Source organism: Dipodomys spectabilis, unplaced genomic scaffold (genome assembly GCF_019054845.1).
Source record: "Dipodomys spectabilis isolate Male_0828 unplaced genomic scaffold, ASM1905484v1 ptg000288l, whole genome shotgun sequence".
NCBI classification, from domain to species: Eukaryota; Metazoa; Chordata; class Mammalia; order Rodentia; family Heteromyidae; genus Dipodomys; species Dipodomys spectabilis.
In genome coordinates this window covers 5,114,336-5,138,579 of record NW_024870965.1, presented here as the reverse complement: position 1 = coordinate 5,138,579, position 24,244 = coordinate 5,114,336, and the positions used below count along the sequence as shown (strand labels likewise).

Genomic DNA, 24,244 nt, shown 5'->3' with positions numbered 1-24,244 from the left:
TAGAATTTATTCAGATTTTAGAGGTCAAGAAAAATTAGAGAAATACAACAGAGATCTAAGGTAAGGTTCTGAACAGTTTCTGGATTTAACAGTCTTTCCTATATAACATTTCCTGCTTTCAGCGTCACTGTTTCCATGTGGCAAAAGCAAAATGGCCATTCCAGAAAGCAGAGTACATCATTTCACAGTAGGATTTATCTGCCACAACGAATTCTAACTTTTGGGGCATCAGGCAAATGTCAGTACCTTGGCCAAACTTCCAGGAGAGAATATACAGTTCAGAGGACTGGGAAGGAGGGCAAAAAGGAACATCCAAACAAAAATAGAATTTATAGTTATAAAACATGCTCACAGATGCATCCTGGGAGTTTTGTTTCCTCCTTGTCTCCTCTTGCCTTTGAGATTTCAGCTCTTGCTGGAGGCTTTCATTTTCATGTACAACCACTTGTACCCTATTTTTCATTCCAGCAAGTTCCTCCTTCAAAAAGCAGAAACCAAAATACTAGACAATCCAGAACAATATAAAGTATGGAAGACTTATGCTATCAATTTCCTAAAATACTGTTATTATATTTAGATGAGGAACATTATCTAAACATTACCCAACAAAGGGAAGGCTTGGGTGTATCTAGCTGAGGGTCTGCTGATGGTGGTCTATCCCGAAGTATATAATTTCTGTCCTCACTTCAGCAGTACATATACTAAAGTGTACAATTCCTGACAATTTCCTTCTCCACAGAGTGATGCTTTTTTAACTAAAGTTAAAAAGGGCTGGAGGCAAAAAAAAAAAAAAAAAGCAATAAAGCCCCTATGTAGAAGGTGCAAGGCCTGGCGTTAAAACTCCATTTGAGGGCTAGGAAGGTGGCTCAGTGTAGAGTGCTTGCCTTGCATGCATGAGGCCCCTCATAAGCACCTCCTCAGCACCACATAAGCAGAAAATGCCAGAAGTGGTGCTGTGGCTCAAGTGGTAGAGTGCTAGTCTTGAGCTAAAGAGCTGGGGGACAGCGCCCAGACCCAGAGTTTAGGCCCATGACCAACACAAAAAAAAACAAAAAACAAAAAAACAAAAAACCTCCAATTGAAAAAAAGAAAAAGAAAAGAAAGGAAAAAGCTATACTTGAAATCTGTAATGTAAAACCATGTATCAGACTTCCAAATTTCAATCTGACATGTAGCATCAACCTCACCTTCACAACAAGAAAAAATGTTGCATAAACTGAAAAGCAAAAATCTTAGGCTTATCTGAGAACTGAGGCCCCAGGGAAAACCACTGTTCCAAAAAGACAAAAAATTAAAAAAAAAGTAAAAAAATTGAAACAAAATTAGAGGCTCAAATACTGAGGGTCATAACTTACTGGAGAAGTAAGCCATAAGAAAGAGAACCACAAGTTTGAGGCCAGCATGGGCTACATAGCAAGATACTGTCTCAAAACAAAAACAAATATAAACCAAAAAATACCTGTAAGAGATGAGCTTTTCACAACTTTCTTACCATATTACAATTAGAGTTATATCTTGGAATAAAAGACTTTTATTTTCTAGTATGCTACTATGGTGGTCACAGGTAATAGTTCTGTCATTTAAACAAGATGGTAAATTTATTATTTCTTAAGTTTTATCCACATACTGTAGTGAGTGGCAGATTCTTCTTCTTTTTTCTTTTTCTTTTTCTTTTTTTTTTCTGTGTGGGGCTTGAACTCCAGGTATAGTCTCTGAGCTTCTTGTGCTCAAGGCTACCACTCTACCACAGCACCATATTAGGTTTGTTTGTTTGTTAGTGTTTTATTGGAGATAAGAGTCTCACAGAACTTTTCTGCCTGGGCTGGCTTTGAATCATGATCCTCAGATCTCAGCCTCATGAGTAGCTAGGATTACAGGCATGGCCACCAGCGCCCAATTTTATTGGCAATCCTAAAATGTCTGTCTGTGTTAATGATTATGCCCTCCGATGACAACTAGAAAACATGTCAAAATATTAACTCTCTTGTAAGCTCTAGGTAATGGGATCTAAAGGCATTAAGCTTTATAATGTCCTTATACCTTAGGAGACCACCAAAATGTTAATAGAATAAATGATACAAAAATATCATTGATTCCTGTAAAAAAAAAAAAGCACATAATTCAATCTGCAGCATTAAAAGAAACAAAAATAAAATAAAGTATAATCATACTACCTTATGCAATGATAATGAAAAAAGTAGGGAGAAAACTCGATACAGTAATGTATTTGGGGAAAGCACAAAGGCTCTAATGACATTAATGATATTAGTAAACTGAATACAGTCAAGACATATAATCTATATTTTTTGTATATATCACACAAACTATAGGTATGCATCTGTTTTCTTGATCATTACTATCTACAATGTGTATTTCATGGGTATTCACAGTCAAGGTTAGACTTTTAATACTAACACTGGGGCAAATTTAGTCTATAGTTTGGAATTCCTGATTGTTGCACCATAGCTTCATAGGTTGAAATGAGTAGGAGGCGGCAACACTGGTATTACAACTTCCAAAGCATGTGCATATACTTCAGTAAATGGAGTAGAAAGGAAAAGTGTTGAAACTTGGAATACATTATGAAATCATTAAAAGTATAATGGACTAAAGGGGAATTAAGCAATCAGATATGTCATAGTGAAAGCCATCCCAGGCTTTCCAATTACTTACCAAAAAAACCCACAAAAACCCAGAAGTGGAGCTACAGCTCAAATGGTGATAAAATACTAGCCTTGAGCAAATGGTGATGAAAAGCTAGCCTTGAGCAAAAGAGGTCAGTGACAGTATGCAAACCCTGAGTTCAAGCCCAATACTGGCATAAAAATAAAAAGTAACAGAAGAATGGTATTTTCAATTATTGTTATAAACATGAAGTCATAATAATAGCAAATTTCTGTATAAGAGGTAATAGCTTTTATTGGCATTTACATTTTTAATGAAAGACGTACCTTGCAGAACTTGACTTCTGCTTCCAAATGATGAATGTATTGAGACTGGTCATTAATGATGGGAACCAGGTTGTTCAGTGTGGGTACACTGGCTTCTTCACCTTCTGATGACCTCTGAGGCACAAAGGACAAAGGAAATAGATATGGATGTAGCAACCAATCAGCAAATGCTGACATAATATAAACACAGGAGACATAACAGCATGGCTAATAGTATTTATATCTCTAGTCTGTAAGTTCCACAAATATACAAGACTCAAGGATATGAATATTTCTTTTTTAAGACAGTGTTATGAGAAGCTCATGCAGGTGGAAATGGCTTGGACTATCTGTCTATTTGAACACTTTGGCAACCTGTGATCCCATCCAGAAATGCTGAGGGACAAGGGACAAGTCCCTCTACACTGCCGGCTGAAACTATAGGTCAGCTCACTAGAGAAACCTATGGTTTGTTTTGTTGGGGTTTTTTTGTGAGGGGAGGGTTGTTTTGCTTTTTGTTGAACAGTATCTTACCTTGTATCCCAGGCTGGCCTCAAACTTACAGTCTCTCTACCTCTGCTTCCCAAGTATTGAGAGTACAGGGATGTGCCAGCACACTCAACAGGAAGAGATTTCTTAGACTATATGGTTAAATGTGAGACAATGAGGTGAATTTTTTTTCATCTTAAAAAAGAGTGTTGCTTAAATTTTTGACCTAGTATTTAGGCAATCTAAAACTATACTATCCTGGTGCACAGAACAGCCAAGACTAGAGCCACCCAAAACGGAGTGATAAACCACACAGAGACATCTCAGAAAGAGTTGCAATGCAATTTAGCTCCATAGCATCCCTAGAGCTGACTTTTAATGCATGCCTCACTTTACCTTGAAATGATTGTGAAATGGTTTATGAAATCATATATCATACTGTAACGTCTGTTGTTTTCTGGCAGTATTGGGATTTGAACTTATGGTTTCATGCTTTCTAGGCAGGTACTCCACCATTTGAACCAAACCTCCAGCACTTTTTACTCTGGTTATTTTTGAGACAGGTCTTACTTTTTGTCCATGCCTACAATCCTCCTGTTTACACTTCCTGCCATAGCTGGGGTGAGAGATGTGTACCACCACATCCAGCATGTGATACTGATATGAGGCTTCATGAACTTTCTTTCCTGGGCTGGCCTAAAACCACAATCTTCCTGATCTTAGTCTTCTACACAGCTGGGAAGACAGGCATATACCACTACACTCTTCCTGGACTGAGTCAGGTCTCCTAAACCTTTTGCCAAAACTGTCCTCAAAGAATGATCTCCAGTCCTCAGTCTCCTGAACAGCTGCTGTGCTCTACTTAGATCATAATACTTTAAAAAGAAGAAATCATGAAAAGGAAATGAGGACCAATCATTCAAGTCAAGAGGAGAGCTCCAGATGAGTCATAGTTCCTATTTCTCAATTATTCTATTTCTTGGTCCAGTAGAAATTCTAAACCACCATGAAATATCAGCTCCCATGGCAGGGCTTTGAGAATTTTTTTTTTATACTTAAGAAAAGTAAAAACCAAAGTAACTTAAAAAATATTTTAACTGCCCTGCTGGGGTAAACCCAGGGCCTCATGCATCACAAACAAGAACTCTTCTACTGAATTCTACCCCAGACCCAAAGAAGCTGCAATTAAATGATCCCATCTGTGGAGAGCAGAAAGCAATTATAATCATTTTATATTAACAGTTATTTTCAGTCCTCTGTAGCTATGGATTATATTCAAGAATTCATTGTAGATGAAAAAAGCATTTGTATGTATTGAAGATGTACAGACTATTTTACTTGGCATTATTCCCTAAACAATATAACAACTATTTATACTGCATGTACATTGAAGTAATCTACAGGTCATTTAAAGCAAGTGAGAAGATATGCATAAGTTATACAAATATAACATCCTTTTGTATACGGGACATGAGATTCCACGGATTTTGGTATCCGAAGGGGTCCTAGAAGTAACCTTAATGGATAGTGTAAGAGGACCACATTACTATGTATATGTAGGTAAAATCAGTGTAAAAATTTTAAAATCTCAGCCAGGCACTGGTGGCTCATGCCTGTAATCCTAGCTACTCAGGAGGCTAAGATCTAAGGCTCATGCTTCACAGCCAGCCTGGGCAGGAAAGTCTGTGAGATGCCTTATCTCCAATAAACCACAAGAAAAACCGGAAGTGGCGCTGTGGCTCAAGTGGTAAATTGCTAGCCTTTAGCTAAAGAGCTGAGGGGCAGCGCCCAGGTCCAGAGTTCAAGCCCCACAACTGTCCCCCCCAAAAATTAAAAATCTCAAGCTGATACTGTGGAAGAAATACCCATAAATGATTTGTACATACTCTGGATGGCTTATTAGTTTGACATTCACATATTAAATAATAATTGCTATATTTTCTTCTTAACAATGTCTCCATTTCAAGTCTCAATACACCTACATATTTCTGAGATGTCATACTGGATGAAAGTGCATTTTAAATGTACAATCTTACAAAGCTACTAACTATATACAGGCTATATGCATCTAGAGTCTAACTTCTATTCTTTTACATCTTTTCATATAAAGAAGGCTGTATATTTGTACATACTATGTGTGTATTAAACAAATTCTCCTAAAGGATATCTTCTTAACCTGTTTTGATTTAGTGAGTTCTCTAGTTACACTGCTCAATTTTATTTTTAAATCCAATAAGCATAACTAAGTACACAACAAATACAGGAATTTCATCTAATTCATTTTAAAGCATTCCACCCACTGTATGTTCAAGAGCATTCTAAAAACCAGATGTCAACAGCAATAAATTCACTGAATGATACAATGAAAATTATCATCTATTTCTACAAATATTGAATATGTAGATGAAATATATTTCTCTAAAGTGGGAATTAAGCAGAGAAGTATGTGTCAGGCTGGAGTGAAGAGCTAACATGGGGTACAATGTGACAGTTCAGTAGGGAGAAAAGGCAAGTGACACATCTCCACAGTTTCCAGCACACAGGATATATAGTCACCTGTCACACACTGGAAATGCAAAGCGATTATTGCAGCTATAATTTCTAAAGCACTCTAAATACGTAATATTTGACTAGGGCTGCAAGAAGACTATGAGCCAGGCACAATGTGCTTGCTACCGGGCATGGTGCAGAGCTGAAGCCTAGGCTATGATACAGTTTTCCCCTCAGTCTATGGAACATTAGCATACTGCATCAAAGCAACAAAAATCAACACCAGGGACTCAGAGTGTGCCTCAAGTGTAGGCAAGTGCAAGTCCCTGACCTCAGAGAAAGAAAAGAAAAGAAAACAAAAGGGAGGGGATAAAAAAGAAACTCAACCTCAGAAGAGATAGAGCATACCTTCTCATGACAATATTTTAGAACCATAAATTTATCGCATAATAATATCACATTCTTCAGTTTAATACTCCAATAGTACTGTAAAATATTAAATAACCCTGAAAAACAATAGAATATAGACATGATATTCTAAAAAGGAAATAAAACATTATGCTCCTTTTAATACATTTGCTATCAGTAGCAAATGAATTTTCTGAGCTGTTTTCTTGCTTATGCTTTTAAGCAAATAAGCAGAAAGCATCAAGATTCCCTTCACCATGACAATGTTTCTCCTCTTCAGTCAAAATACTCAGAGAGAATAGAATTTCTTCTAATGCTTTACTCTATTACTATGATCAGAAATGTCTACAACATCAACTACTAAAACAACACTGGAAAAGTTAGAAAATAATGCTTTAGTCCATTTACAAAAGTTGATATATACCAAAGGATAAATGCTTTAGTCCATTTACAAAAGTTGATACATACCAAAGGAGACATTTTTCGTCTTCTTGTTGGAGATACCTCATTTTCTTTATTGGCTTGTTGGTGCAACAAGGCTTGGAGCTGATTCACTACAAAGCAAAAGCCATCGATTTACTAACTTACTTGACTGAATCCATGGTTTTCGTTACAGGTTGGATCACAAATGTTCCCCAAGGCCATGTGTCAAAGGCTTACTCTCTAGCTTGCTGCTACAGGGGGATCATGGGAATTTTAAGAGGTAGGTTAAGTAGGAAATCATCAGGGACTGAGGGGTATGATCTTGAGCGGTATAGACAGCTCCAGCCCTTTCCTCTGTTTCTCCATTCCCACCAGGAGGCAAACCAATTTTTGCTCTTCCATGTGCTCTAGGCAAGATGGACACTGTCTTACCACAGCCCCAAAGCAACAAGGCTAATTTATCATGGCCTGAAACCTCCAAAACTGTGAGCCCAAATAAACCTTTCTCTTTTTATATTATTTATTTATCTCAGATCTTCGCTGCAGTGATGAAAAGCTAACTAATAAGTTTATCATCAACTATTCATCCTTCTATCCATCACAGAGATAATTTAAACTTCTACTAGGCATCAACAGCTATGATAATGACTGGGAATATAAGGACAATAAAAACTGGACCTCTTAAGAGCTAAGAATTCAGTGGGCAAAAGAGCTATAGTAATACATATAAGATGTTTGGGCTGGAGGCATGACTCATCAGGAAAGCACCTGCTTACCAGGCCCACAGCCTTGATAGTTCAAACCCTAGTACCACCAAAATAAATGTGTATAAGCAGACGTAAAGCTATGCATGGTGCAAAAGAGGGGGAACATGTAACTGTGCTTGTTTTCACTGAGGAGCTAACTGTAGCAGTAGAAACAGGAGTTCCTCAGGAAGCAAAAGATGAGTCTGGAGTCACTGCATGTGCAAAGGCACAAATAGGTTAGTAGGATAGAACATGGTTTGTGAGAGGGCAGTTAGGATAAATGGACCATGTGAAGAGGTAGGCTATAACAATCTCAGAAAAATGCTGTTCTTTTCTTAAGGAATTTGGACCCTAGATGTTAGAGAATCAAATATTAAAAACTAATCAGGGCATAATATTACTTGGTTTGTGTTTTAGGAATAACATCCTAGCAGCAGAATGGAGAATGGAATGAAGTCATTTTTCTTGGGGTCTTAAAGATGCATTAGCACCACTCAGGCTGGCACTGACGTTCATACTCACCAGCGTGGCTGTGCTGATGCTCATGCCAAGCTGCCCCACCATCCTCACTTCCTACAGTGAGGTTAAAGGAGGGGTCCAGTGTGCCTTCTTCAACAGTGACCTCACCTTCTCTCAAGACAACTTTCAGTTGGTGCATGCTTGTCCTGGCACGTTCTAAAAATTAAAATAAAAAATAAAAAGAAAAAAGAAACATCTAATAAAAGTAGAACTGATAAAATGTATGCAGTAACATGAACAATTGGTAGAGCTAGACTTTTAGACTTTATGATATGGTCCCTGTCACTGCAACTGTTGGTAATCACTACATATAGCACCACCAGCCCAGAGGCTAGAATGGCAGAGCTCTTCCTACCTGGATAAACTCTCCTCCCCCTTGACTTTAAGATGTGCTGATCCCACCTGTACATATAAGGTAAGTGGTAGAACCAGCCAGAGGGACTTAGTCACACCAAACTCTGGCCTAGGGAAGCCTGATTGTCCCTGAGAATCTCACATCCCCTGCCCCACCAAGAGAAATCAAACTGACCAGTCTAGGTTTTTTTTATTATTTTTTTTCTTTTTGCTGGACCTGGGGCTTGAGCTCGGAGCCCCAGCGCTGTCTCTGAGCTTCTTTTGCTCAAGGCTAGTGCTCTATTCCTTGAGCTGCAGCTCCACAACTGGCTTTTTTGGTAATTTATTAGCGATAACAGTCTCATGGACTTTACTGGCTAGGCTGGCTTCAACCATGATCTTCAGATTTCACCCCCTAAGTAGGTAGGATTATGTGTGAGCCAGTAGCCTTGGGCTCTAGCTTAGTTTTGATCAAGAGTTGAAGTGGTTATGGTGGCAGATCCTACTGTAAGGTGCTTAAGTACTGTACTGACCACCTATCATGTGTAGTTTCTTGCTTAATGCAACTAAACACCTTTTGAATAGAAGCTTATACTAGCCAGCACATATATAACATACATTTCCTAACATAAAGTACTTCAAGGTAATTTTACTGTGATAGTTCATCTCTAAACTTAACCTCATATCCTAGTTTGAAAATGAGTAGGCTTATAAAATCATAATGCAGTGGAAGGTGGTAGGAAGGACTGACTGCTTCTGCTTTCTCTGATCTGGAATGCTTGCTTTTAGAAACTGGCCACCATGCTGCAAAGACCTGTGGAAAGGCCATGTGCAGAGGAGGGGCACTGAGGCTGTGTGGAGGAGGAAAAGCCCTGGCCTCTACTTACCCTTCTACCATCTTCCATTCCACCATTTACTCTAACAGCCCAAGAAAACTGCAGTACAAGGGGTCACTTAACTGCAATAGCAGGAAAAGGACCAATTCATTGCCAATGATTTTCGTGGATAAAAATGCATTTATAACATATATTCTACAGGAACTTGAAAAACAGACCCAATTTTCATTCTGTTCATTAAATTCAAAATTTAAAACAATATTCACATTACTTAACAGAAAAAAATACTCTGTTACAGAAATAGGTAATCATTTCTTTACTGGCAGCAACTCATTTTCAATTTTAATTAAACTAAAGAGAACAGATCTTCCAAGTATGGATTAAATAGGGTAATTCTCTATTACTTGACTTCTCAAGAGACTCAGTTGAGTTTATCACTATATTTTTCTCCATACCAATGCTATTTTCACACAGATCTTTCTGACACAAATGTGGTGCTGATTACTAACCAAGCCTCATCCCCATTTCCTCACTCTGAGTTAAAGGAAGTCCAGATAAGATGCATTCCTACTTTGATCAATATAAATAGCAGAAATAGCTTTCCAGTAACTCAGTATTTTCTAGAGATATTTGTCAATGGGAAAGGAAAATTAAAGTGTTATATGATAAGCAGTTTAGTTCAGAGCTTTAGATTTATGCTCTTAAATCTATGAATAAGGCATTTGTCTTGATTGCACCCATTAGAGCAGAAACAGAGTTTGACTAACATTAAGAGTATACTCCTTGGAGCTATCAATTGACTTCATCTCTAAGACAAAGGATAATTATTTATTCATACCTACTCTGACTAAAAGCTAATAAGCTATATTAGGAAAAATGGAGGACATCTGCAATGAAAACTGCATATTGAAAATGCCTAACAGTAGCATCCTTTCATCAGATTACAATGATAACAGGGCTTTTTGGTGGTGGGGATGGGAGTGGTTGGTTGATGCTTTTGAGTTTTTGTGCTATTCCTGGGACTTGAATTCAGGTCCTGGGTGCTGTCCTTCAGCTATTCCACCACTGGAGCCACAGCTCTACTTCCAGCATTTTGGTGTATATCTGAAGACAAAGGGCTTTTAGATGGGCTGGGAATGTGGCTTAGTGGTAGAGTGCTGGCCTAGCATGCATGAAGCCCTGAGTTTGATTGCTCAGTACCACGTAAAGAGAAAAAGCCAGAAATGGTGCTGTGGCTCAAGTGGTAGAGTGCTATACTTCAGCAAAAGCAGCTCAGGAACAGTACCCAGGCCCTGAGTTCAAGCCCCAGGACTGGGGGAAAAAAAAAAAGTCTTCTTATAGACTTACCTGCCCACACTGGCTTCTAAGTAGGATCCTTTGATCTCAGCTTCCTGAATAGCTAGGATTACAAGGATGAGCTACCAGTGCCTGGCTTCTTTGGTTTTTGAACTAAGTCAAGGTTCTTGTGAATGTTGGACAAATACAGAATTTTGGGGTTTTTTTTTGTGTGTGTGTCTGTTTAAGTTTAAGCAAGTTATTTTAGTTTTATAGGGCTAAAGTAGGGAGAAACAGAAAAACATATTCTACTCCACAGTAAGGAACTGAGAGTTAAAGAACCAAAATGGCTGATGGGAGAGTTTAATAGTCCTTTCTAATACTTTTGTTTAATCTTTAAGGATTCATAACATTTAATGAGTGCCGCAAAATTTCACTAATAATGAGTTAACAACTACCCTCAAAGAAAAGTGATGTGTAAGGTTTTTTGGTGGGGGAAGTTTTTTGCAATTACTGACTGAGTTATGAGGATCAGAGAAGAAGAGACAGAATTTGTAAAAACCATGTTATAAAAGATCAAAGAAGTGACATTTTAAAGCCATTTCATTACATTTCAAAACATGCAAAGTGATCTTCAAATATATGCATAGTAACATAATTATACACTATGACACAATTTGAGTTAATCCTCAGAAGATTCAAGATGAAATCTCATCACTCTTCAACTGGCTACATCAGAACTGAACCCACTCCCTTCTCCTTATGAAGAACACCAGTCCCCAGATGCATTATCAGCTGCTGAAGCTTAAGGAAACCAGAGTTGTGAAGAGGCTCTAACATCATTTCCCATTCCACTGCTAATGGAACACAGCTTTATCTAACCAAGAGACAGAACACACACTTCCTCTTCTCTCCTGGGAGGACAGCAATGCATTTCAGAATGCATCCTGACTTCTTCCCAGCACCAACCACAGACTGAATAAGAAATTATAAGTATGAATACACACAGAACTTCAATGAGTCCCACAGATCACATGAACATAAATCCAAGTAAACAGTATTTCTGCTAGTCTACTACCCAAACACCAATCAGCACAATGAGCACTTAAAAGGCTTCTGAGATATGAATGCTGGCAAACTTTAAGTCTCACTTATTTTCTCAGTCCATTTCCCTACTCTCTATGCTCTATCTCCCAGCTCACCATGTGGAGCTTCCTATCTAGATGAAGTTTTTTAACAAAATGCAGGTATATCTCAGTCCAGGAAGGATCATCAACTACATACATAGCATGAATTGTTAATTTCTACATTAGCCATCTGTTCTGGAAAATGTGAAAGAGAATTGTCCTGGTGACAGGGAAAGGGCGCCACCCCTGCAAAGCGCCCAGCTGTCTCTGAGAAAACTATCCCTTAGGCTAAAATCTAGATGCACTACAGTTACTGATATAAGCTTAGACAAGAGCATACAAGCAGGAAAATAGCCACAGTAAGAAAAGAGTAACATGTGTCTGCCCACTACTGACTGGACCACAGCCTATTTTGATGATTGCTGTCATGGTTTACTAAAAGATTGACAGGTAGCAAAATCAAGGTTAAAAATAGCATAATCCAGAGGCAGACCAAAAAAAAAAAAAAAAAACCAGTCCAAAAGAGTAAATATATTCACTCACAGCATTGTGCACAATGCCTTTCTTGCTTCCAAATGAAAAGTGAAATGTGGTTTTTTTCGGTATGTAATCTTATAACACTAATACATTAATATACTGATTAAGATCTATTCTTTAACTCTTACTGTATGATAACTGAGAATGTTAGCAACTTATAGCACTACAATCAATCCCACAAAGTTTATAAACTTTGTAGTCCTTCATACTCATTAATCTCAAAATCTTCATTTTGCAACAAGTATACACAGCAGCTAAAAATTAATGAGCATGTATGTGCCAAGTATTGATCTTTACTTTTGCTATCAGAGTTAAATGTAATTATTTTGCCTCTGATCTTTCTCTCCCATTAACCTGGAGACTGTACAACACTGGGACTTTATCTTATTCCTTATGTCAAACCCAACAGTAGTAGGCATTGATTGAATATTTCCTGAATAAATTTGGCTTTTAATGTTTCAAACTTTACTGTTAGTCATGACTTAGGGACATTATAAAAATGCAGCAGAACAGAAAACAGAGGGTATTATTGAAATTTTTCTAGTTTTCATGATGTATCTCACATAAAATCGGTTTTTTTCATTACTGGATGAACATTGAGCTACATCCACAGTCTTGACTTTTCTTATGATAGGTAACAATATTCACAAATCTGAAAATTACTGGTTTGTGTACCGTACTCATTTGTTTCTCATAATATCCCGGAAGGTAATACCACAATTTCCATATATCAAGAATTGAGATTTCTAAAGGATACATGTATTGTTGGAGATAGCAAAGCTTAAATATAGACATCACTTCTCCAAGTTAATTACTCATAAAGAGTACTAACCAAAGAAAATTTGAAATAAAATAATAGCTTTTGCTTGATTAATGGAAGGAAAAGATGGGCTTTGAAAGGCTGGCATGAATTTAATACCTGACTCTCCCCTAACCAGTTGTGTGGGCTTTGGCCTATAACTCAACCACTCTGAGCTTTAGCCTAAAATAGGGATATTCATAACATGGCGGCAATTTGCAAATGATCCACTGTATGTAAAAAGTCTATACCAATCAATAGAAATATCTGTGTCTCAAATATTACTCGTGTTTTGCTCCTGGTCTTGTAAGTCACATTGGACTCAGTACACCATAATTTGAACGTACAACAAGTGGGAATCGGGAATTCATTGTATTTAACAGCAAAGCGTGAAACAAGACAAAACTGGGATTGGGCCGTCCAAGAAATCTCTGCTAGCACTTGTTGAGGAAGTCAAGATCAGGACCCAAGTCAAGATCAGGGAGCCCTGCCGGTCCAGGGAACGCAAGAGAATCCAGCGCAGCTTAGCCCTGACAGACAAATTCAAACGGTGTGAGGCACATTCGTCTCCTTCCCCGGCAGCGCGGCTGCAGCCCGGAGGAGGTGCTGGGCAAGACACCTATCTGCTCCCGCCCACGGCGGCTCTGGGACCCAGGAGCTCGGCTCTGAGGTCCGGAGCAACTCACCCCGGAGACTCCGCTGGTACTGACTCAGACTCTCCTCCAGGGTAGAGTTCCCTGGGGGCTTCTCCATGGACCCAGAGGTGCGAGTCAGGCGGGGGACAGTCCAGTACACTCCCCTGGGACGACAGGCCTAGTACCAGGGGACGCCTGCCAGCTCCGAACCGCTCCTGTCACCAAGGGGCCTGGAGTCCGGGACCCAGCTCTGGGGCTCTCCCTAACCACTGGCCCTCGAGGTGCACGTCGGGAGTTGTAGTCCACAGGCCCGAAGCCCTCAGCCTCGAGGATCCTCGAAGCCTTCCTACTACACTACCACTCCCAGAAGGCTGAGCGCCCCGGTCCCCGCACGGGCGTTCGGTCGCGGAAGCGTGTTGCTAGGAGACAGGCTTGGAGGCCGCGCCAATTCCCTTCAGCCCAGCCTCGGCTAGTCCCGCCTTTCCTCCCGGCCTCCTCAAGTGCGGACCACCCGGGTGACGGACGGGGATCGTCTGAGGGATTGGGCGCTTCCGAGTGTGCGGCCACGCAGCTGACCCCGGAGGCCTCTCAAGGACGCACATCACCAGCGCAGGAGCCCTATTCTAGTTGCGACATCTGTCCAAACAGCCAGATCCTCCTGAACAAGGATTTGTCGATGCTCCCCTCAGCCCGGCCGTGAAGGCGGCCGGCACCGCAGTCGTCGCGAGCCCCGCCACCCCACCTCCACTGGGAGCTGCAGCTGCGCGCGGCCCGCCGGAAGCCGCGGTCCTCGCTCGGCGGCCCGGACTTAGGCCCGGCCCGGGCCTTATTGTTCGAGCCAGCCTTGAGGGCACGCGTGCGCAGTGGGCAGCGGAGGAGCGCGGGGCCGAGACCCTCGGCGAAGCCCCCTTCCATTGTCTGGGCCCGGCGCCTGCGCACTGGGCACCGCTGGGCCCGGGCAGGCGGAGGGAGCGGGCCTGGCTCCTCGCCCTTTCCCCGGCGCCTGCGCACTGCGCGGCCGCTCGCTGCCGTTACCGCTATGTGTGGGGCGTGTGTGGAATAACGTTATTGCCCAGCGGAGCCACAGGCCCCGGAGCCCGGCCGCGGCGATAGCGGCGACGCCGCCGACGACGCCGGGGTGGGCGGAGGACGGCGCGCCAGCGACTCACGGGACGCGACGCGCCCCGCCTCCCCGTCCGGTCCCTCTCCACGGCGAGGGGTAAGTGATGCGCCCGGGGGCTCCCGGCGGCGCCCGCCGCTGCCCCTCGTCCTCCTCCTCCGGGATGGCGGCGGCGGCGGGGTCGGGGGGCGCGGCCCGGCGGCCCAGGGCGGCTTCCCGGACGCGCCGCGCGGTCCCGACCCCAGGGCCCCCCGGCCGGGCCCGGCGGGCCGCGCTCCCTCCCCCCCCCCCCGCCCGTCCCCCAGCCCGCCCCGGGGTCCGCTCCGGACGCCCCGCGCTCGGGGCGGGGCGGGGCCCGGCTTTGTGCAGCGCCCCCCCCCCCCCGCGCCGTGGCCGTGTGTGCGGGGCGCGGGCGCAGCGCCGCGGGGAGTGGCTGCGCTCGGCCGCTGGGGAGGGGATTTCTCCGCGAGGACGGCCGCGGCGCGCCCGGCCCTTTTGTATGGTTGGCGTCGGGGCCCGGACGCTGGGCGGGCGTGGGGGGGGGGGTGCGTGGAGGACGCGGTGTCACGCACCCCACCGGGAGGATGTGCCCCGCGTGGGCTGCGGCTCGGTCTTCCTGTCGGCTGCATTGTCCTAAGGCTCCGATGCGGGGTTGGGTATAGTTCCAGCAGCTGCTTACCCTGGGCGGGAAGACGGATTTAGATGTCCAGCCTCCTACTCCCGTGCCCTGATTTTCAGTAGAGGTTTGCTTCTATATATATGTATGTTTTCCCCCCAAGAATGTAAAGGAGGCAGAGATGGAGGTAATCTATGTGAGATTGCCAAGTGACCGTGAGGAGCTGAGCTAGGAAGGGGCTGACAGGCTGCTGTGCAGCAGGAAATGAAGCAGCAGAATTATTTTTCTTTTCCCCCCATCGGACGGGTAATGTATTCTTGTTCCCGAGGGAATTGGTTGGGATACATCTTTCCCTTTCGTTATTTAAGCAATCGAAACATTAAAAAAAAAAAAAAAAAAAAAGGCCTGGCACGTATCTTGTTCTGCAATGGTTGATTTATTCTGTTCAAGAAACTACGGCCAACTAAGAAAAAATTGTTGAAGCAGAGGATACATTTGGTTTGGAAAGGCGTCTTTTAAAATGATTTGAAAATGGGGCTTTCAGTGTTTGTCCTTTGCTGACGTTTCTGCTTTAAGCAAGCGGAAGAGAGGATGGAGGAGAAAGGGGAGGGGCAGGTGGAAGAATAATGGGCGAACTGAGTTACATTATGGATAATACAGTCTCTCTACAACTTCTCTCCTATAAATCTACCTAGCTGTGCTTCAGAGACTTAAGAATTAAGCTCTGGAACGTGTGGTTACAACCCAACCTGGATTTCTTTTCTTTTTTTATTTTTGCCTTTTTAAGGAACTAAAACCTAACTACCCTTAGTTTTTCTCGACATTGTAAGTACTGTAGAATTTTAGTCTTTTTCGTTCTTTTTGTTTATTTGAGGCAGAGTTTTTACCCTGTAGTCCAGGCTGGCCTCCCAACCCAGGATCTTGCTACCTCAGCCTCCCTGGGGTATGGATTGCAGGCGAGCCCCATTCTTCCCTGCTAACAGGATAGTTTTAAGTGTACTTGACAGAGTCAGAACAAACTTGAAAGGTTTGCAAGCCAAACTAACGAGAAACAACAGAACCAAATAGTAAAACCTAGGTGTATCTCCTCTAGTCCTGCTACTGGTCAAAATGTATGGAAAACTCTACTGGTTCTGTGAGTTGTTGGTATCATTGAACTTGGTTCTCACCACCGTGTTAAATTAGTCCTTGTCTTTGTGAAGTAGAATTTGTAGTTATACTAAAAAGGAACTTTAGGCTTACAAAGTAACTTAAGAAAAGGTGCTCTCACTTGTAACTACTGGAATATTTTCTCTACTTATTAGTAATCAAGTTATGATAGCTCTTCAAACTTAAAGTGTCCACATTACAGAAGTCATAACCTTGATTTTCTTCAATTAACAAATTATATATTACTTTCAACTTAAACCAGGGTTTACCTTTTGAGAAAAAGTAGCTTTATTTTTTAAAATTAGGTTAGATTTGCAATAAAGTATTTCTTGATGTTGACCTGTGTAATTTTAGCCTTTTAATGCTGTACTTTACTGTGTTAGGTATTTTCTGTAGAACTTATTTCCCTTAAATTTCAACCAACTTAAACATAATCTGTGAACTCTATATGTGACTCATATTTAGTTAGACTTTGGATGTATGTTACTGTTCAATTCCATGGTATTGTAAAATTATTTTGGATAGAATAAGTATTTTGCAGTGTCCTATTTTAGCATTCAGGTGATATAACATTGTGAACCTTACCATTCATCTGTTTTGGTAAGAATTAGGTTTATGCTTAATGAGGAAGACTCTCAGATCGTCTTTTTTAAAAATTAAGCTTGCTAATCATGGGAATTTGTAATAATAGTCAGTCTTTGGTAAATGGGATTTAATTTATTTACTCAAATATTTTGTGAGGAGTATGTCCAGCAATAAGTTTGACATTTTGAAGTATAAAACGAAGGAAGGGCACAGAAATAGAGGGACAAAGAGTGAACAAACGCAGCAGTGGTTCTCACTAGACACTATATTGAAGATGAACTATAACTTGCAGGGGGGAGTGAGGGAAGGGGTGACATTGTCCAAAAAGAAATGTACTCTTTACCTGACTTACGTAACAGTAACTGTGTATTTCCTTTATAATAACATTTTTTTTAAAGAATAAGAAAACTTTGTTGCTGATTAAACTGGTTGTGACAAGCTCGGTTGAAATACTTGTGCAATAATATAATTTTAGCCAACATGAATATAGCTAGTACATATACAGAGCCTGCTTTTATGTCAAACAAAGGTGAAAAAAAGAAACTGAAAAGGAAAGATTAAAGAAAGTGTCATAAAAATTACTTGTATACTAATAGGGACTACATAGAAGTGGGAAAGAATCCCCCCAAAAGCATAGAGTTAAAACAAGTCAGACATAGTAGGAAACAAGTCATTATTTAAGTATAGCAATAAATAATAAGTGCTAAAAATTATCACTATTTGGAACACCATATTTATTGTGTCAGGAAGTATGTGTGTGTGTGTTTAATTTGCACACATTCTTCTTAAAGTATTGTTCTACATATTTAAAATTGAACAGGTTTTGGACACAAAAGCTACTGAATATGTTTCTGTGCCATATTACCAAGTTATAACTGAACCTTCCTGTTTTTGACCAAAGCCAGTTTCTACCCATCTTTTACTGTAAATTAAATGGACAACACATATATTTCCTTCCTCTGATTCATAAGTTAGAATTGAAGAAGCTTTACAAGTTGTTCATACAGTGTGCCAACCTACTACTATTCCTGATGGGTTTTTTTTTTTTGATCAATCAAGGGGATTTCATTTTGACATGTCAATGGATGCATACAATATATACCTTGACCAGACTCATACCCTTTGTCACTGTTCCTCCTCCTTCTTCCCCTGCTCTAGAGATGTTTTTGAAATGTAGCTTTGTCATGACTCTTTCCCTGAGCATAAGAGAAAGCCCATTTAGGTTAATGAAAAAATTGTTTCTAGAGCATTAGGACTGAGGGCTTGCCAGCAGGCTGGATTCAGCTATCTATGAACTTAAGAGTAAAGGCTGCTGGTGAAGCAAGAAAGGAATTATTTCCTTTAGCTACTCTGGGAAGGAACCCAGGATTAGCATCCTGGTCCTGTCTTTGGGAGTACTGGTAACAGTTCCAGGATCTGTAGAGGAAAGACAAGGGCAGGACCAGAAGTAAGCATAGTCAGGCAATATTGGTCTGACTGTGGGCTGGTCAAGAGTGGGTTCTGTTTTGCTGACTCCAGTAAATCATTGTTACTTGAGGGGCAGTTAAGCTTTTATCTCTGGTTGTTTGCTGCCTAGGATGGAAGTCTGGTTTGTTTTTGTTTTTGTTTTTCAGTAGGATGTAAGCCTGAAAGAATTGTTATTCCTGGAATTTAAGATAAGCTAGTTGGTCCAATTACATTGTTCCTTCAAGAGGAGCAAAGGCATCCCTATTATAAACTTTTGCTTAAATTGAGCTAGTACCTGTTTTTCTGCCCAACTTCTTCCCATTTGTAGCAGTTCTATCGTTAGAATGATTCTTTTTTCACTCAATATATTAGATTCTACTAATACTTCTTTTACTGAAATAAATATTGCAACTTCATATAATGTGGTTTCCTTTGCCTTTTTGTTCTGATCTAGTTTTCTATGTTTTAGTTCTGCAGTTATGGCCTGAATGCAGTGTGTACTGCAACTATCCCTTATTTCTAGCCATACACTTGAGTTTACTGTCTAAAAGTGTGTCTTTTCTACTTCTAAGCAAAAACAATGAGAAAAATGTGTTCTGTGGCTTTCCAACTTAAATTTATGTATTGAGGTGATTTTTTTTTCTTCAGATTTTGTACCTTTGCTTCTCTAATGTGAATCTACTTCCTTATATGTCTGTTCTGGTACTGAGAATTGAACTCGGCCTCACACTCTTGCTCTGCTTTTTTTTTTTTTTTTTGCTCTGCTTTTTTGCTCAAGGGTAAATGTTTTACCCCTTGAGCCATGCCTCCACTTCCTGCTCTTGACTAGAAATAAGAGTTTCATTGACTTTCCTGCTGGACTAGCTTCAAACCTTGATCCTCAGATCTCAGCCTCTCCAGTAACTATGATTACAAGCATGAGCTATCAGTGCCTGTTTGAAAGTAGCCTTTCTTTATGAAATGATATTGTTAGCAAGTAGTAAGCTTCTTTTGATATTGTGAGTTTTTGTTTTGGTTTCATGTTTTTAAGTAATTGATTAAAAGCACCTTATGTTGGTTCCCACTTTGATTTTTGAAAAATTTATCTGGAAGTACTCATTTACCTAGATCTATTCTTTTTTTTTTTTTTTTTTTACCTAGATCTATTCTGTTTAAATTATATTTTGAATTTAAATTATATTTTAAAGCAATGTTTTATCTGTATTCTCTATTATTTTTCATCTTCTTATTCTCTATTATTTTTCATATAGCCACAATGAAATTTGTTAAGATCTTCTTGAATCATGATTCTGTCATCCAAGGGATTAGCTTCCCTTCCTGCCCTTCTGACATTTATAAATTTAACAAGCCAGATCTCTAATGTCTTTATCCCGTTGACGAACTGAATATAGCCAAGGACAAAACCATGCAGATTTATAAATAGAACAGATGTTATATAAACAAATCATACTGAGGAGGATGTAACACAAAGATAGTGAAAATCATTTGGATAGTTTTGTTTTATTTTAAGAATAATACTTGTATCCTTTAGTACTTAAAAGAATTGGATGAAGTTAAAGTTTTGTAGGTGATATAATCATGTAATCATATAAAGTTAAGAATAAAACTGTTGCATCCTCTTAATAGTAAAGGACATGGATGATATTAAAAATTTGGTGGAAAAAATTTTTTTAAGTTCGATGGATGCTAGCTAATCATCAGTGGCTCATAACTATAATACTAGCTAGTTAGGAGGAGGTTCAAGGCCAGCCTATGAAGAAGGGTTCATAACACCCATTTTCAATTCACAGCTGGGCATAGTGGTACATTACTGTCATTTCAAGCTATGTAGAAATCAGAAACCAGAAACCCAGAGGATCACAGTTCTAGTCTAGGCTGGGCAAAAAAGTCTCTTAAGACTCCATCTCCACAGAGAGGCTGGACAAGGTGGTTCACACTTAGGACCCTAGCGGCAACAAGAAACCTAAAATAGGGAGGAAGCAAGGCCCCACCTCAAAAACAGAAGCAGAGTTGAAGACCTGACTCAAGTGACAGAGTGCCAGCCTAGCAAGCATGAGGCCCTGAATTGAAACCCCAAAACCACCAAAAGAAAGGAAGAAAGAAAGAAAGAACGAACGAACCTATTTGGTGATGCTATGTATAATTAACATAATTGAATGATACAAAGTTAAAGTTAAGTAGAAATAAGTACTACAAAGAAAAATTATTCAAGGTGAAGCGAATGAAGGATGGAAAACTGCATTTTTTTTTTTTTTGTCCTTTAACTTTACAGGGGTCAATATATTCAAATGATTAAAAAGTCAGTTTTCTAGAACTCCAACTCTGTAACCTCTTTGAACTGAAAGTCTATTCTTTTTCCCTTTCAGTAAAGTTGCTGCTTTACTACAAAAAAAAATCAACTTTCTTAGACATAATATGACAATTCTTTCCACTCCTATTCTTTGTATCCTTACCCAGTGACCTTTTTCCCTGACCCAGTAACTTATTTTTTATATATCCTTCAATTCAAGCAAATGCAAATAAATAGATGTTCTTAACTCTTCTTTCTTCTTAGACAAGAAAAATTGCCTCTACATCTTTTTTAAAAATTTTTATTTATTTAAACGACTTGTTTTTCCCCTTCCCCTTCACAAATTATACCGACATCAAATACAGTGAAAGCAGGGGTTGCCTCTACGTCTTGAATTCTGTTCTTTTCCTGTGGGTTGAGAGCATCTTCCTCTCCCTCTTTCTCCTCCTACCTTCTGTTAGATAATATTTAGCAGATTTATACTAGAGAAGTTTACTATGTTATGTATCTAGGTAGAGATTATTCTACTGACTGAATGTTCTATTCACATGGATGGATGAATGAGTTCAGGTAATGGAGGGTAAGTGAGCCAAGGAAAGAGTAGGCATTGAGATTGGGTAAAGAGTTTATTGGTTAACTTTAAGTGCTGGTGGAGTTTACTGAAAGTTTTTTTGTTTGTTTGTTTGTTTTGTGTTTTGGTCTGTCGTGGGGTTTGAACTCTGGGCTTGGGCATTGTCCCTCAACTCTTCAGCTCAAGGTGAGTACTCTACTGCTTGAGCAACAGTGCCACTTCCAGTTTTCTGGTGGTTTATTGGAGATAAGAGTCTCATGGACTTTCCTGCCCGACTGTCTTTGAACCATGATCCTCAGAGCTCAGCCTCCTCAATAGCTAGCATTACAGAGTGAGCCACTGGCACCCAGCCTACTGAAAGTTTTTAAAGGATGTTTCTGGCTCTTTTCATGGATAATAGATTGTACAGGAGCAGGAGAGATGAGCTAAGAAATAATTGGAATACTATAGACTAAGACATTACTGTTTAGAGTAGACAACCTTGGTGATTATTTCAGATTTTAAAATACAAGACTTTTGGATACATAAAGTTAAGAATATCTGTTAAATATCCAAGAGGAAATACCAAGTAGGCAATGAGATATATAAATATTCAGAGGCAACATTCAGATTGAAAATAGATTTTAAGTGCTAGCTGTAGACTGGGGATTAACTAGGCTGAGCAGAGGCATGAGGATTGAGACCTGATACCATTGAAAATGTAGCAGAAGAAGCCATCCAGAAGGACTGAAAGATACCAGAATGGTATGAAGAAGCTAGAACCAGTGTCCCAGAAGCCAAAAAAGAAAGGGTTTTTAGAGGAGAAGTAGTAAGTCACCTCCGTCACTAGAATCACCCGAATTCTTAACAAAGGAGTAACTTGTCCGTGGTCTCTGAGAAAACTCTCCATTCTGGTTAATCAACAGGAATTTTCACAATTACCCTTCCCTGGAAACTACTGAATCTAAGCAAAGTTGTACTCATAAATAGGTCACTGCAATTCCCTTGCTAGATGGCCACTGGTGGCTATTGAGACTTCAACAGAGAGGCTATGAAGTTAGTGAGAATTAGTTATCAGGAACTGACTACAGTATTACTGTTGCGTGGTGTTGACTATATTGCTTAATCTCAGGAGCTCAATTTTATGTATAAAGTAAAAGTAGTAGTAGAGCACCTACCTCAGAGGTTTATTGCAATGATCAAATGAGACTGATGTAATAAACAAAAGACACGTATAATTACAGATAGGGATCTCCTTACCTTATTTCTTCAAATGTGATACCATCTCATTATTGTTAGTTTTAAAGAAATATGTTGGCTAGAGTGAGAAAAATACTTTTCATTCTGACTGTAGAAGTAGTTTCTACATCCTGTGGTCCCTGCCCACAGCAGTTTTGCGAATCACTTTTCAGAACTGGAGTGGAGCAAAGGCAAGAGACTAGGAGAGGAAAAGAGTAACCAGGCTTTGAGATAGTTCCTTCCCCAGTCCTGAACTCCTTTTAATTCTAAACAGTGTCTAAATGATGAGAGTGAGGGCAGAAAAAAAGGTACGAAAGCCCACTTACTTAATTGTTTGGCAGATCAGGAAGACTGTTTCTCTTTTAACTGACTTTTCTATGGAGGTACTGCCTAAAGGTTTATGAAAGGTTGCATGAAAAAGAAAATACACAAATCTTAGAAGTTGTTTAAGACTCTTGAACTCCAGGCAACCATCTAAAACACTGACTTGAGGAAATCAGAGGGTGGAGAAATGGAGCCTACTTGATGGTGTGGGGTAAAGTACTCACTTTGGTGAAAAAAACAGACGTGGATTGTAAATGAAGGACTGTCTGTAGTAAGCTTTTGAGGCCATAGGACCATAGCTTAAAAATAAAGTAGGCGAGGGCACAGTGATAGAGCCTGTATTTAGCATGCAGTAGGTCTTGGGTTCTGTCCTCAGGATCAACAACCCAAACTGCCATCATCCCCTTAAGATTCAAGGAAGATTAAATTCTTGGATGTTTCAGTCTCTTAAATAAAAGGCATAGTGGCAGAGAATGAGGGAAAGGCTGACGTCAGCAAAAAAGAAGCATAGTATTTGCATATAATCTATCCACATCCCTTAGTATACTTTAAATCATCTCTGTATTGTCCATAATAGTTAATACAATTTAGGAAATAATGAAAAAATAGTCCATATGTATTCAAAACAGTTTTCCCCCAGTGCTTTTTTTATCTGAGGTTGGTTGAATCAACAGATGCAGGATCCATGGATATGCAGTCCTGACTGTACATACCTTGAATATTTGTTCGTCCATTCATTTGTCCATGGACATTTGCTTTGTTTCCTTGTGTTACCTGATGCTACCACTAATCTTTTAGCCATTATAACTGCTTTTTAATCCTACATCTTGGGCTGGGAAGGTGGCTCAGTGGTAGAGTGCTTGCCTCGCATGCATGAGGCCCTGGGTTCGATTCCTCAGCACCACATAAGCAAAAAAACCCCCAGAAGTGGTGCTGTGGCTCAAGTGGTAGAGCGCTAGCCTTGAGCTGAAGAGCTGAAGGACAGCGTCCAGGCCCAGAGTTCAAGCCCCACAACCAAAATAATAATAATAATACATCTGAATTCTTTAGGCTGATTATGCCTGAAGGTGATCTTCCTTAACAGAATTCATGTATTTCACTTTATCAGAAACAATCACACTCCAGAATATCCTCAGTGAACTTTTACATGCCTCATGGTATTCTGGGAAGAATAAAGCCTAATCATTTCAATAAGGACAATAAAGTATTACAGAGTCTGAAAGAATAAACAGATTCCTTAACAGTTGAAGTGGTTATTGAAAATTTTTAGCCAAAGGTAAGATTTGATTATTTAATATTTAATTTACTAATTTATTTGTGAGTCATCCTGATACTACCTTTCTCATTTAATCAGACAATTAAAGTATGTTTTTTTACT

At 40.1% G+C, this 24,244-nt stretch overlaps 2 protein-coding genes across 9 annotated transcripts in view; one reads left to right on the top strand and one right to left on the bottom strand.

The window, feature by feature from the left end:
- Positions 1 to 13,794, bottom strand: part of Sdccag8 (SHH signaling and ciliogenesis regulator SDCCAG8) — a 181,299-nt gene extending 167,505 nt beyond the window's left edge. The window contains exons 1-5 of one of the 2 annotated variants that reach the window (XM_042701143.1): positions 13,599 to 13,794; positions 8,009 to 8,161; positions 6,786 to 6,871; positions 2,952 to 3,065; positions 353 to 478 (exon numbers count right to left, since the gene is read on the bottom strand). In XM_042701143.1, the coding sequence (XP_042557077.1) occupies positions 353 to 478; positions 2,952 to 3,065; positions 6,786 to 6,871; positions 8,009 to 8,161; positions 13,599 to 13,665 (546 nt within the window). In that variant the 5' untranslated portion in view covers positions 13,666 to 13,794. The remainder of the gene's footprint in view (positions 1 to 352; positions 479 to 2,951; positions 3,066 to 6,785; positions 6,872 to 8,008; positions 8,162 to 13,598) is intronic. The other variant, XM_042701142.1, reaches the window with a different exon arrangement.
- A 580-nt stretch (positions 13,795 to 14,374) lies between these two features.
- The window catches only part of Cep170 (centrosomal protein 170), a 92,216-nt gene continuing 82,346 nt past the window's right edge, over positions 14,375 to 24,244 (top strand). For 4 of the 7 annotated variants that reach the window (XM_042701219.1, XM_042701214.1, XM_042701213.1 and 1 more), the window contains exon 1: positions 14,376 to 14,766. The gene's annotated coding sequence lies outside the window, so the exon portion shown is untranslated. Of the gene's footprint in view, positions 14,767 to 24,244 lie in introns of all 7 variants that reach the window. The other 3 variants (XM_042701217.1, XM_042701216.1, XM_042701215.1) reach the window with 2 other exon arrangements.